The 14737-nt window shown below is 47.8% G+C and overlaps 1 protein-coding gene across 1 annotated transcript; it reads left to right on the forward strand.

Annotated features, from left to right (window-relative positions):
• The first annotated feature begins 452 nt into the window (after positions 1 to 452).
• Positions 453 to 13526, forward strand: LOC146976702 (neoverrucotoxin subunit alpha-like). Its single transcript, XM_085796729.1, has 5 exons — positions 453 to 499; positions 1436 to 1609; positions 1701 to 1874; positions 12806 to 12852; positions 12991 to 13526. Exons 1-5 carry the CDS (start codon positions 453 to 455, stop codon positions 13524 to 13526), a joined length of 978 nt encoding a protein of 325 aa, XP_085652855.1.
• Positions 13527 to 14737: the final 1211 nt, after the last annotated feature.

Raw genomic sequence — 14737 nt, forward strand, 5'->3', positions numbered from 1 at the left:
TCTGCAGGTTTGATCAGTTCCAGGTCGTCTTCATCTTTGACGGTCTGGACGAGTGTCGACTTCCTCTGGACTTCCACAACACTGAGATCCTGACTGATGTGACAGAGTCCACCTCAGTCAATGTGCTGCTGACCAACCTCATCAGGGGGAACCTGCTTCCCTCTGCTCGCCTCTGGATAACCACAAGACCTGCAGCAGCCAATCAGATCCCTCCTCAGTGTGTTGACATGGTGACAGAGGTCAGAGGGTTCACTGACCCACAAAAGGAGGAGTACTTCAGGAAGAGGTTCAGAGATGAGCAGCAGGCCAGAAAGATCATCTCCCACATCAAGACATCACGAAGCCTCCACATCATGTGCCACATCCCAGTCTTCTGCTGGATCACTGCTACAGTTCTGGAGGAGCTGTTGAAGACCAGAGAGGGAGGAGAGCTGCCCAAGACCCTGACTGAGATGTACATCCACTTCCTGGTGGTTCAACTAAAATTGAAGAAGGTCAAGTATGATGGAGGAGCTGAGACAGATCCACACTGGAGTAAAAAGAACAGGGAGATGATTGAGTCTCTGGGAAAACTGGCTTTTGAGCAGCTGCAGAAAGGAAACCTGATCTTCTATGAATCAGACCTGACAGAGTGTGGCATCGATATCAGAGCAGCCTCAGTGTACTCAGGAGTGTTTACACAGATCTTTAAAGAAGAGAGAGGCCTGTACCAGGACAAGGTGTTCTGCTTCGTCCATCTGAGTGTTCAGGAGTTTCTGGCTGCTCTTCATGTCCATCTGACCTTCATCAACTCTGGACTCAACCTGATGTCACAACAACAATCAACCTCCAAGAAGACTGAAACAACAGGAGTCAAATCTGTAGAGACAAACTTCTACCAGAGCGCTGTGGATGAGGCCTTACAGAGTCCAAATGGACACCTGGACCTGTTCCTCCGCTTCCTCCTGGGTCTTTCACTGGAGACCAATCAGACTCTCCTACGAGGTCTGATGACTCAGACAGGAAGTGACTCACTGTCCTGTAAGAAAGCAGTTCAGTACATCAAGGAGAAGATTGTAGAGACTCCCTCTGCAGAGAAAAGTATCAACCTGTTCCACTGTCTGAATGAACTGAATGATCGTTCTTTAGTGGAGGAGATCCAACGGTCCCTGAGATCTGGACGTCTTGCCACAGACAAACTGTCTCCTGCTCAATGGTCGGCTCTGGTCTTCATCTTACTGTCATCAGAAGAAGATCTGGAAGAGTTTGACCTGAAGAAATACTCTGCTTCAGAGGAGGCTCTTCTGAGGCTGCTGCCAGTGGTCAGAGGCAAAGCCTCTAACAAAGCTCTGTAAGTGTAGATATCATTATACAGTATATAAAAAGACTTCTGTGTTTTCAACAGGACAGATGATAAATTCCTTTCTTCTTTAATTCCTCATGATCATCTCATCAGACTGAGCGGCTGTAACCTCTCAGAGAGAAGTTGTGGAGCTCTGTCCTCAGTCCTCAGCTCCCAGTCCTCTAGTCTGCGACACCTGGACCTGAGTAACAACAACCTGCAGGACTCAGGAGTGAAGCTGCTGTCTGGTGGACTAGCGAGTCCACACTGTAGACTGGAAACTCTCAGGTGAGGATCCATCCAGCTGTTTATCTGATGCCACTTGAACACAGCAGCAGGTGTTGACAGAGGGTTCTTGTGTGTTGTTGTGTATGTTCAGTCTGTCAGGATGTCTGATCACAGAGGAAGGCTTTGCTTCTCTGGCCTCAGCTCTGAGCTCCAACCCCTCCCATCTGAGAGAGCTGGACCTGAGCTACAATCATCCTGGAGCCTCAGGAGTGAAGCTACTGTCTGCTGGACTGGATGATCCAGACTGGAGACTGGAGACTCTCAGGTAATAATAATAATATAGAGCACCTTTCATGCCGAAATGCAGCCCAAAGTGCTTGACCAAAGCAATATCAGAACAACAAAACAACAGTTAAACCAGGGGTTTTCACAGTGTGAGAGAGTGAGCCCCCCTTAATGAAAAATAAACAGATGTGTTTTTTGACAAAATCCAGCTTTATAATGGGTGTGTATTGCGTCTAACGAGCACAGCTTAGAGTGGTGACTGTAGCTGAGTTTCCATTACAGATTTTCGCAAAATAAAAGCGATATTTCTGAAACTTCGAAAAAGTGCAATTGCTATTTGCGGGTGTTTCCATTGAAAGGTATTTTGCGAATGAGCCGTAATGCGTCTTGCGTTTCTATGGTGACGGCACAGCAATCTCAGCTGCCTACAGCTGTTGCTGTTATTGTTTTTAACAAAGACAAAAACAGCGCTTGATTACTGAAAGGCAAAGCCCGTGTGGCGCTGGAAGCGGCCACAAATAAGGGCGCACTCACACAGGCCAGTTGTTCCGTACGGTGCTGAAGCCCGAATGCCCCCTCCCCTGTCCCTCGCTGGCCCGCACTCACACCACCTCGAACCCAAACGTGATCAAGCACGGTTGCCTCCGTTGATATAGAGGGATTATTTGTTTACCAACACGGCGGATGTGCGCTTTAACCTGACTGCAGAAAGAACGGAGCCTTTTAAACACCAGCGTTGATGAGGCACTGACAACAATATAGGTGGTTGTGTTCACACACCCGTACTGGTTTATGTGACATAAGGTGACATTTTGGCGCAGGAGGGAGTGGGAGCGTGGATGTGAGCCAATCTCCTTCAACCATGCAGGGAAAAGGGGAATGACAGAAAAGGTTTTTCTAATTTATTGAGAAACAATGCCCAGGTCAGCAATGCATGACAATAAACATGTGATTCATTTGTCCCCTCAAGTTACATAAACCAACACAGCATGGACACGCCTGGGAGCGTACCTATGTTCCCCGGGTTCTATGTTCCCCGGGGAACATAGGACCTTTTGTTTTAAAAAAGGTCCTATGTTCCCCGTTTTTTCCAAAAAAGCTCCTATGTTCCCCGGTTTGTATGGAACCGGGGAACATAGGACCCTTTATTTAAAAAGAAGGTCCTATGTTCCCCGCTGTTGCCGGTTGACACACACGCACGTTTTAAGACATGCGTACAGATGTGATACAGTCAGTGGAAGCTTAATAAATAAACACAAAGTCTCCCCCCCGTGTGCAGGTGTGTGTGTGTGTGTGTGTGTTGGCGCGTGGTGAGGGCGAGTGAGGGAGAGTTTGTTGGTCTGTCCACACGAGAGACGCCGAGGTGACCACGCCAATCCTCTCCCTCGTCCCGCTTGGCTGCAGACGGACCCGGCCGTGCTGCGTCCAGACGGGCCTTTACAGGGTAACAACACACCATAAATAATCCACTATGATGCTTTGGAATCGCCCCCACACCAGCCGTCCAAACGCCGACTGCCACGGTCCCATTAATGCACCTGTGCGCATTACGCACACAACTTACGGCAAAAAAACAAACAAAACATTAATTCATTCATTCATTACAGGTCCGCACATCCCCGTGCGCAAACGCCAAGGATAATTGATAATGAAAAAAACCTGGGGAGCAAAGCTGCAAATCAACGAGCCCATAGCTCCAACAGACTATAGGCAAAACCCAGTGGATCACTACAAGTTGTTGCAACTTTGGGGAATTTCCTCCGGATAAAAAAGGCTTACAAACAGGGACCAGGACAGCTTTATAATATGCATAAAGATCCAAAGGAAACGAAAGGTAAAGAAAAAACAAACAAACAAAAAAAGCAACAGCACGAAGTAGTTAAAATGTGTGTTTTACGCATGCCTCTGTGCGTCTGCCTGTTCAGCTCCACCTACACGTAAAATGACATTTGGCTCAGCCAAGACATCCGTTGTCTATGCTCACAACCATTACAACAAACGAAATTATTCCAAGCAAATCATTTGGTGATTTGAAAGCCTAACAAATTGACATTTTCATTCTTTAAGATGAAGAAACTTTGTCTTGAGCAAAACTTCTTTCCTGCCACTTCTTTCTGTCATTTTACTGCACGTTTGTTACCTGTTTCCATCATATTTGTATCACAATAAATCCTGAGAAAATGTTTATTATAGCAGCAAAAGGAAATGTGCAATAGTAAATCATATGCATTAGGTTCTCAAATCAGCTGTTAATCTGCAGGGAGGGCAGGAGTCATAAACTGAAAAACAAATGTGTAGACGAACAGGAGAGCTGGTAGGAAGAAAGAAAAGAAAGAGTCAGAGCGCAGCGCATCCTGTGGATAAAGATGCATCCGCCGCGATCTCCGTCTCTCTCTCTCTCTCTCTCAGTGACGCGCTGTCATTCATTTCAGCACCGAGACAGCGGACAGCGCGCTTGGTCACAGTTCAGCACTAGACAAAAGATATCAGTAGTTCACTCTGTGGCAAATACATCCATGGCACTGTCCATAAGGCAGAAAGAGAACTCAACACTGTCTTCTCCACAAGTAGAAAAATATAATAATAAAATAATAATATAACGCATTTTATAATGGGCTGGGTTGAGGGTGAGGAAGACAGAGTCCTGTCTGTCTGTGTGTGCCTGTAGGTGTGTGAGTGGGGGGGGGGGGGGGGGGGGGGGTTCGTGTGGGTGTCATAGTGCAGTGGTACTTGACTGGAGTTGAAATATTATCATCAGAAGCTGTAAAACCAGAACCAGTCCCAGAAGCTCCAGGCGGCCCGGAGACCCAGAGAGGGGACCCTCCCAAAGCGCTCCCCGAGAATGGTGCATTGCCGCCCGCGTAAAATACGTGAGGGAGAGGGCTGGAAGATTTGACGCTTTTTTCAAAACTCCGATCTAAAATATCAGATTATACCACTTTTCCTTGGTCGATTGAGTCCAGTAAAAAGTATGAGAGAGAGAGAGAGAGAGAGAGAGAGAGAGAGAGAGAGATTCTCCGCGTCCGGCAACGGTGGGGAACATAGGACCCTTTATTTAAAAAAGGGTCCTATGTTTCCCGGGTCTTTGGGTGAACAGTGGGGAACATAGGACCTTTTTTTAAAAAAAGGGTCCTATGTTCCCCGGTTCCATACAAAGCGGGGAACATAGGACCCGGGGAACATAGGACCCGGGGAACATAGGGATGATCCTGACACACACAACTCCGGTGACGCCGGTGATGTGTAGACCTATCGCCGTGGTAACCTCTGTGATTCTCAGGCAGAGCTCATTAATTTCATAAACAATCCACCTGGCGCTCGTTTAAATGTTTACAAACAGAGACACACAGCTAAATCGGTTCCAGGGTGCCATTCCGAAGGGCCGTCATTCCGAACGTTTACTTTAATGTGTTGGAATGCCGGCCCTTAATTATTTATGGAAAAGCGGTGCCTTTCCGAACCTGAAAAAAGTCAGCCATTAAAAGGTTAATGGCACTGGGTACACCTTTTAGAGCGAATGCTTTGGTAGTACAGTGGTTAGAGCATCCGCCTCCGACGCGGGAGATAAGGGTTCGACTCCCGAAGGAGCTGCATATTAGCAGAGACTTTCTTGGCCTCTACCTGACCTTTTTACTAAATTTAGCCAACTCCTTTCTACATTGCCTAAACCCAACCAAAGCACAGAGCAAGGACATTTATTTTTCATTTTATTTTTTTGTCCCCGCGGCGCGATCGTGTCAAGCCGGGCAGGAAGTCAAACCACGAGAGAATCCGGTTAATTTTAAAAATAAGAGAGGCAAAACCGGCAGTAGCGCCGTGGCCCTTTCAAAATTTCCCCAGAGGAAATTTTCTAGTTATCAGTTACTATGATCAAAAATCAAGCGTAGCGTTAGTTCTGGCAGGCCATGACGTCAAGCTCTAATCAGCACAGCGTAGCTGTTTTCACCGGTGCAGATCAGCTGATGGCTCAGCTGACTCCCCGTGGCCGCTTCCAATTGGGGAACTGCATTCAGAGCGCGCTATTTAAACTGCTCTAGCCCGACGTCACCTCCCTTGCTGCTGCTTCCTCTGCCGGCTTTTTTGCAAGACGGGCTCCCGCATGAGGGAAGGATCGCTGCTCGCCCCGCTGCTCGCCCCGCTGCTCCCGATGTCGTCACCCCCGTCCACGATGCGGACCCGCGGCGGCTGGCACGGTGACGTGTCAAGGGGCTTCAGTGAAGCTCTGGAACGGAGGACGCCATCTGCGACGACGGGGGAGGGGGGCTCCTTCTCTCTCCGCCGGGGCTCTCACCTGGCAGGCGGGGGCGACGTCACACACAGGTGTTCCATTGATCGACGACGGCTGATTCCGGGGCTGTGGAGTTTCTTTTTGCCAGCGTTGCTGCCATGCACACAAGGAACGGTTTGCTTTATTCTTATTTGCGCTGGGTTTCGACCTCCATAGCGATAATACAGAATCATAACACAGAATCACATTTTGCATTGAATTATTCACCGACGCAGCTCCTTTCATGGGTTTTGGGGGGTTCTTTGTCCATTTCCTTTTTAAATGGGCTACGTTTGTAGTGATCCACTCTGTAACAATTTCCCTTTTAATAAGGATAAGGGGAACTGGCACAAACGCCTCACTGCTGCAGGCGGACCTAGGTTTGCGCCACTGGTGCGTCCGGAGAAACAATAAGGAAACAATGAACAAAGTCGCTACTTAGTCTTAGTCTCTGTATTTCACTGAACTCAAAACGCACCCAACGTGGGGCGGCCAATAATAAACAATTACACACAGATCAGATCAACAAAACCCGAAAGCCCTCCCTCCTCCCGCTGTCCATTAAATCCGAGTCCCAGCTGTGGGATTGAGTGTGTGCGTGTGGTGTGTATGTGTGTGTGAGTGCGCGAGCGCACAGTCACTGTCCGTGCCGGCGTGTATGCGTGTGTGGGGGGGTGCGCGAGCGCACAGTCAATGTTCGTGCAGGTGTGTGTGTGGGTGTGTGTGTGTTGGCACGTGGTGAGGGTGAGTGAGAGAGAGTTTGTTTGTCCTACTGTCCACACGGGAGAGACGCCGCGGCTCCGCCGAGGTGATCACGCCAATCCTCGCCCTCGTCCCGCTTGGCTGAAAACGGGCCCGGCCGTGCGGAGTCCAAACGGGCCTTTACAATACACCGGTTAATCCACAAGGAAAAGTAAATCCAATGTGCTGCTTCGGAATTTCCGCCACGCCAGCCGTCCAAACGCCGACTGTGTGTCTCTCTCTCCCCCCTTCTCCCGACGTCACTTCCCCATTTAAACCCTCGGTTCCACTTAATGCACCTGTGCGCATTACGCACGCAACTTACAGCAAAAGAAAACATTCATTCATGCATTACAGGTCCGCACGTCCCCGTGCGCAAACAACAAGGATAATTGATAACCTTCCCAGCCTAATACACAATGAAACAAAACCTGGGGAGCAAATCACCTACCCCAGCTCCCATAGACTATGGCCAGGTAAAATACAGTGGATCACTACATTCCCCCCCCCAGCCAGCGGCTTACCGGGGCCATAGTAGGGCTTCATGTCAACAACATTTATGGTGTCCACCTTATCTTTATCAGTTACCCATTTCACACGGTAGTTCACAGGACCCAGCCTTTTCTCTACCCTGACGGGTCCGACCCAGCGGGGTGCCAGCTTGGCAGAGAACTTGGCGGAGGCTTTAGACAGTGTATGTGACCTAATCCAAACCAGGTCCCCGGCAGCAAAGTGTACCTCTTTGCGCCGAGCATTGTAGTACCTGGCTTGTCTGGCTTTGGCCTTACCGACATGTGTTTCCACCTCTCTCAACAAGCATGTATGTGAGTGTAGTGTATGGTATGCAGGTGTGTTGGGTGCAGGTGCATTGTGTACCAGCCGCTCCAGGGGCCCTTTAAGGCTGCGTCCCAGGGCTAACACAGCAGGGGTCACGCCCGTGGTCTCGTGCACTGCCGTGTTGATAGCCAACTGGAACTCTGGCAGCCACCGGTCCCAATCCTGATGGTGGTCCCCCACGTATGAGGCGATCATCGTCTTCAGCGTCCGATTGACCCTTTCCGAGAGTAGAGAGAGAGACACACAGTCGGCGTTTGGACGGCTGGCGTGGCGGAAATTCCGAAGCGGCACATTGGATTTACTTTTCCTTGTGGATTAACCGGTGGATTGTAAAGGCCCGTTTGGACACCGCACGGCCGGGCCCATTTTCAGCCAAGCGGGACGAGGGAGAGGATTGGCGTGATCACCTCGGCGGAGCCGCGGCGTCTCTCCCGTGTGGACAGTAGGACAAACAAACTCTCTCTCACTCACCCTCACCACCTGCCAACACACACACACCCACACACACACCTGCACGAACATTGACTGTGCGCTCACGCACCCCCCCACACACACGCATACACGCCGGCACGGACAGTGACTGTCCGCTCGCGCACTCACACACACATACACACCACACGCACACACTCAATCCCACAGCTGGGACTCGGACTTAATGGACAGCGGGAGGGGGGAGGGCTTTCGGGTTTTGTTGATCTGATCTGTGTGTAATTGTTTATTATTGGCCGCCCCACGTTGGGTGTGTTTTGAGTTCAGTGAAATACAGAGACTAAGACTAAGTAGCGACTTTGTTCATTGTTTCCTTATTGTTTCCCCGGACGCACCAGTGGCGAAAACCTAGGTCCGCCTGCAGCAGTGAGGCGTTTGTGCCAGTTCCCCTTATCCTTATTAAAAGGGAAATTGTTACACATTTATTTCCAACTTAAATAGCCTCCTGACATCTCTTGTTGCTAGAGGGTCAGGGATTTGCCGGTGTGGTCGTTTTGGGGGATTTTCTTTGCTACTGCGCCTGGCAATAGAGCCATCCTAGATGCTCAAAAAGCCATGAGCCTCTAATTGTAAATAATTGATTTAATATTCATTCATAGGCATGATTGGTTACGTCTGTATTATTATTATTATTATTATTATTATTATTATTATTATTATTATTCATAATAATTATTAAGAAGTAGCGTGTGGCTTATTCCCTATAAAATTTTATAGGCAAAAATTATTTCCATCCTAGATAGCTTCCTGGCATCTCTTTTAGCAGAGGTTCCAGGATTTGCCGGTGTGGTCATTTTGGGGATTTTCTTGGCTGCTGCGCTCCCTGCTTATGCCGTTCATGATGGCTTGTGAAGGGCAGGGAGGTGCTCTTCCTGCCTCAGGCTTTCCACGCAAGCGCATGGAAGAGCAGGGGGTCCCAGAACAGTACCATACCGCCAAATAAAGCGTGCAAGTAAATAAATATTATTTTGACATAGTGGTCCTGACAGAACAATATTTGCTTCATTAAACATAAAATGGTCTTTCCTGTAGGATTTGGGGGGGGGGGGGGGGGGGTATATTGCGGCTTTATGCGGGAGGACACACGGTGCTACTGCTGATTCAATGTATTTATCTGAGCTTGGTCACTGTGAGAGGCACCGGGTCGCTTTGAACTGCGTTCATATGAAGTTATACCTGACGCTGTGCAGCACCTGACGCTCTTCTTTTTCTAACCAGAATAGTTCCACAGCCGACGTACAGTAGTGCTACATTCAGCCGAGGCCAGCTGAGCTCTGCTCTCCCTGACACAGTCTCTCTGATCACTTGCGGAGATGATTGCATAGGGGCACCTTGGGCATCAATGCACAACGCGAAAGGGCCCTGACCAAGCGTCAGTTTATAGCGCGTCAGGAGTGTTGCTCCCTGACACATCAGTCAAGCATAATCGCAGTCTGTGTGTTACAACATCGTGTTTTATCACATTTCGCATTATAATTGCAAATTATAGGCTACTGCAAAAACATTAATCATTTAGCCCTATGTGCAAGTGACATGTAACTCATCTCATGTTATTTTTCTTTTTTTTTTCTTTTTCGCGCCCCCCTTCAAACTAAAAGCAGCTTCACCAGTTCTCTTGTGGGACATCCTGGGAACAACTAAAAGACAGGCAGTGGAGGATCTGAGAGTTCTTGTTGGGGCATAAGAAGAAAGGCTATCGCTGATTTAAGATGGTGCTAAGTTATTTAAGGCTTTATAAGTCAGTAAAATAACTTTAAAATCATTACTAAAAGAAACAGGCAACCAGTGCAATGATGTAAGCTGAGGATTAATGTGATATCTTTTTTTTGTATTAGTTAAATTCCTGGCTGCAGCATTCTGAATAACTTGCAGATTCTTTAGTGAGACCAGTAAAAAAGGAATTGCAGTAGTCCAAATGGCTAGTGATAAAAACATGTACAAGTGTTTAAGTATCATCCTGACTTAAAAAAAAAGGTCTAATTTTGGCAATATTTTTTTTTAATTTAATTGTTTTTGTTCATCCAGATGTTAATATCTGTAAGACAGACAAAAAAGCTGTTTAACGCACTAGGATCTCCTGATGAAACAGAGATATATAATTGCATATCATCTACATAACAATGATAATGTACATTATGAATACTAAGGAAGCACATATAAGGAAAAGAGGATCAGAGCAAGGATGGTCCCCTGAGGTACACCATACTCGACATCAAATGTCTGTGAAACAGAATCACCTAGGCTAACAAAGAATTAAGAAGTAAGAACGAAACCAGTCAAGCACAACACCAGAAAGACCCATCCATTTCTCAAGTCGATAAATTAAAACGGAATGATCAACGGTATCAAATGTAGCACTCAAGTCAAGTAAAAAGAGGACAGCAACGTTATTCCAGTCAGCTGTTATTCTGAGGTCATTAACTACTTTTAATAAGGCAGTTTCTGTACTGTGGTTAGTGCAATAGCCAGATTGAAATTTATCCAATAAATCAGGAATTCCCAAAGTGTGGTGCATGAACTTTTCAATTAAAAAACGTTTGGCCAAAAATTTAAATTTAAAAAATATACCCAAAATGCACTTAGCTTCCACCGAGCTACCTGCTAGCTTGTTGTGATAGCAACAACAATATTATGCCAAACTACTGCAGGCTGAAGAAATCGAGCAGGAGACATGAGCCATTTTCCCACTAAAATTAGTGGGTCGACGCAGGTTTTTTAAACGCGGGTCGACCTGCTAACAATCGGCATTTGGCCCCTTTCCTATTGACCAAAATGAGCCGAGTCTGACCCCCCGCTGAGGGATCAGACAGAGCATAAACCAGTCGCCCCGCTCTCATCCTCGGTGCAAGAAACAGTGTCATGCCACAGCCGCCCGCCACGGAGTGTCCGTCCGCCGAGGCAGGCGAGGCGTCTGGCTGACCTGGAGCACCAGGACCGCGGAGGACAGAGAGTCTGCTGCGTTCGTATGACGGACGTCCGCGGCACAACACATCAGTTAAACAGACTGTCGCTTCTTTTTTTTCAATCGTTTTTGGTCAGTGTTCTTTGATCTTTTGATCCCAGTCTCGAATGAGAGCAGAGTTTTGTTTTGGTGATATGAGACGCGACCGGCGCGATGACGTGGCGGCACATAACGCTCAGCGTCATCACATAAATTAGCGGGTTGACCCGGGTCTGGCGTTCCCACTGCAAGCCGATCGGAGCCGAGCCGATTGAAGGCGATTTTAACCCGCGTCGCTTGCCGAGTCGTTTGACCCCCGTCGACGCGGCTCCGTGCGCCTTTCCCACTGCCACCGAAAGCCGATGTTAGCGGGTTCAAACAGGTTTTTTGAGCAGTGGGAAAGGGGTAAGAGAGTGATGATGATGAGACAGGGGAAAGTGAGCGGCGCAGGGGGGTAGAAAAAAAGTGTATTTCTATTACTGTGTGGAGATCTCCAACAACGGAGTCGGGGAGAAAGCAAGTGGGACAGATCTGCCCAGTCTCTGAGCAGCGCACGTTTCACAGACAAGCCACAACACAGAATGTAAACAACGTCACGCGGTTCAGCACCTTGGACATTGGACAGCTGCGGGGGGGACTGTGTCGGAACAGCGGTGTTTCGACGGAAGGCGGCGGCAAACCCATTCATTGTGTACGTGCTACCGCGGCGCACGGGCGAACGGCTCTGGGTTAGGGTTGGGTGCAGGGTGGGCGCATGCCGCGGCGGTGCGCTGCGCCCAAACTAAAAAAATTGTAATCTGGGCACAGCGCGCTGTGACGACATCTCGGCGCGTCCAATAGGAGAGGATGTAGTGGAGTTTGAAACAAAATCAGCCACTTGCAGAGTGAAAACAAACGGCCAGACGTTCAGTTAAAGTGACGGGATGCATGAAGTGAGTTGTCATTCTCCTGATGATCAGACCAACTCTCTCTAACAGGCTGTTAAACTGCTCCCTGCTCAGCCTGACGCTAAAGTACACCTGGAAGCGGTCGTTTTGTAGCTCCTGGCGAACATATCTTTGCATATACCCCCCCAAATCCTGTCTTGTTTGTTCGGTCGCTGAGCAACCTGCGCCATATGTGTGAGCGCTGCCGCCCTGCGCTGTACCTCGCGGTGGGCGCAGCGCATACCGCGCTCGGTGTGAAAGGCCCTTAACTGTATTCCGTTATAGGTACAGTTTAAATTGGTGTAATTTGAATACAGTTACTTTCTTTTTAAAAAGAACGATTACTTGGATTACTTTCGCCTACCGCACTACATGCAGGTTGCACTGACTGTGAGGACGCTGGTTGAACTGTGGAAAAGTTATAACCATCAAGGTGGGAGAGGGACGGACAAAACAGTGGCGACAATTAACCCTGCTGTGACGTGTGTTTGTGCAGCTTGGGAGTCAGAGAGTGAAAGTGTGTGTCTCACACTTTAATGACATCACATGGAGAAAAGACATGATGAAGTGTTTCCTCCTGGTCTCCTCCTGCTCTGTATCATCACTAGATAAAGACTCCAGCTCCTTCTTCTCTGTGCTCAGTGTTCATCCATACATACCAGCCTCCATGTGAACACAGTGATAAAACAGTGTGTGTGTGAGAGCCATGTAATGTCCATGTGTGCATGCTGACAGAGAAGGTGCTGCTCTGACCCCCCTCCTCCTTTCAGGGTGCAGCCTGCTGGAGTCCCATGGTTGACACCAGGTCTGAGGAAGTGTAAGTGTGTTTTTACTTTGAGCAGCACATTCAACCATCTTCACACTGTCACATCACTGACCTCATGAGTCTTCATCAAACTGTCAATAACTGATCACATGATCAATAACTGCAGCTGTGTCTTGTTCTCTCCATCAGATTCCTGTCCACTCACAATCGACACAAACACAGTGAACACAAAGATCAAACTGTCTGACAACAACAGAAAGGCAACATATGTGAAGGAGGATCAGCCATATCCTGATCATCCAGACAGATTTGACCGGTGTCTTCAGCTGCTGTGTTCAACTGGTCTGACTGGTCGCTGCTACTGGGAGGTCGAGTGGAGAGGAAGGGTTCATATATCAATGAGTTACAGAGGAATCAGAAGAAAAGGAGGCAGTGAAGACTGTGTGATTGGATGGAACGATCAGTCCTGGAGTCTGGACTGCTATGGTGCTGGTTACAGAGTCTGGCACAATAACAGATCGACACCTATCTCCTCCTCCTCCTCCTCTGTCTCTGAAAGAGTAGCGGTGTATGTGGACTTTCCTGCTGGCTCTCTGTCCTTCTACAGAGTCTCCTCTGACTCACTGATCCATATCTACACCTTCAACACCACCTTCACTCAACCTCTGTATCCTGGGTTCGGGTTTGGATTCTCCAGTTCTGTTTCCTCAGTGAGTCTGTGTTGAGTGAAGCAGAGTCTCCTCCTGTCACAGAAACCTTCTCACTGCTGAACAGACAGTTCAGTGTCTACATGTCTGTCTCTGTCTCTCACTCACGTCTTCACATTTATTTAAAGGGACAACGAGGAGTTTCTCCATCGGCAGAACGAAAAATTCTGCGACAATAAAAAAGTCTCAAATTAATGTGGATGAATCTACGTTACCCACACTTGTTAATGGGCCCATTTTCAATAAATATATCGTTTTGTCTCTATCGTTATTTTGTAATTATTATTAGTGGTGGTGGAAATGCTGGGCGAGTTAACCAGTGTTTCTTTACTTTCGGTTTCGCAGACGCTGCCCGGCGAGTGATGAGAATAACGCCGCCGAATTGCCGTTTATGGTCTGAAGTACGACAGTATCTGATCGTCTTCGAACCTCTGACTTTAATTCTTGATGAATGAAAATACTGAGTCTGTCTTGCGCCGGTCGAAGAATTTCACGGTGCGGAGGCTCATAAATGTAGTGTGAAAACACTTTGCTTTTCCAAAACTCCTCGTTGTCCCTTTAAATTCTTCTCAGTGATTCTTAGACTTGTAGTTCTTGAGATCACTTTTTTGTGGTCTTGGTCTTGTCTCGGTCTCGCAATGTCTTGGACTGGCAGAGCTGTCTCAAAGGGATTTGTAGACTATAATATCCAGGCAGGCACACAATTTATTTTGGATATCATTATTTATACGCCCCCTTCAAGTGGTACCAATCACTTGCATTTTGTGACACAGACGTGTTGGCGCTCGTCCTCTGACGTTAGGAGCGCCATAATCAGTCCTCTCAACTTTAGCTAACGAAAAGCTGTAGCACAGGTTCTAAGTTGAATATTATTTGTCTTGTCTCCGTTTGGACTTCAGGGTTTCCCGCTGAAAATCAGTTAATCAAGGTGGTGACCATATGGTGGTGCTAGTGGTGTTGGAGGGTGGGGGGGGGGGGGGGGGGGGGGGGGTTGTCCTTAGACCCTTCTGCTCAACTTATATGCTGCCTTTGGGTCAAATTCTGCAGAATTCTAATGTCTATCATAGACCATCATACTATCATAGTTATGCAGATGACACACAGATATATCCCGCACTGTGTCCAGATGACTGCAGTCCAATAGAGTCATTATGTCACTGTTTAGAGCAAGTCAAAAATTGGATGAACCAAAATTTCCTTTAGTTAAATCAAGAAAAAACTGAGATCAT

Source organism: Trachurus japonicus, chromosome 13 (assembly GCF_045865225.1).
Source record: "Trachurus japonicus isolate A0001 chromosome 13, Traja_1.0".
Lineage (NCBI taxonomy): Eukaryota > Metazoa > Chordata > Actinopteri > Carangiformes > Carangidae > Trachurus > Trachurus japonicus.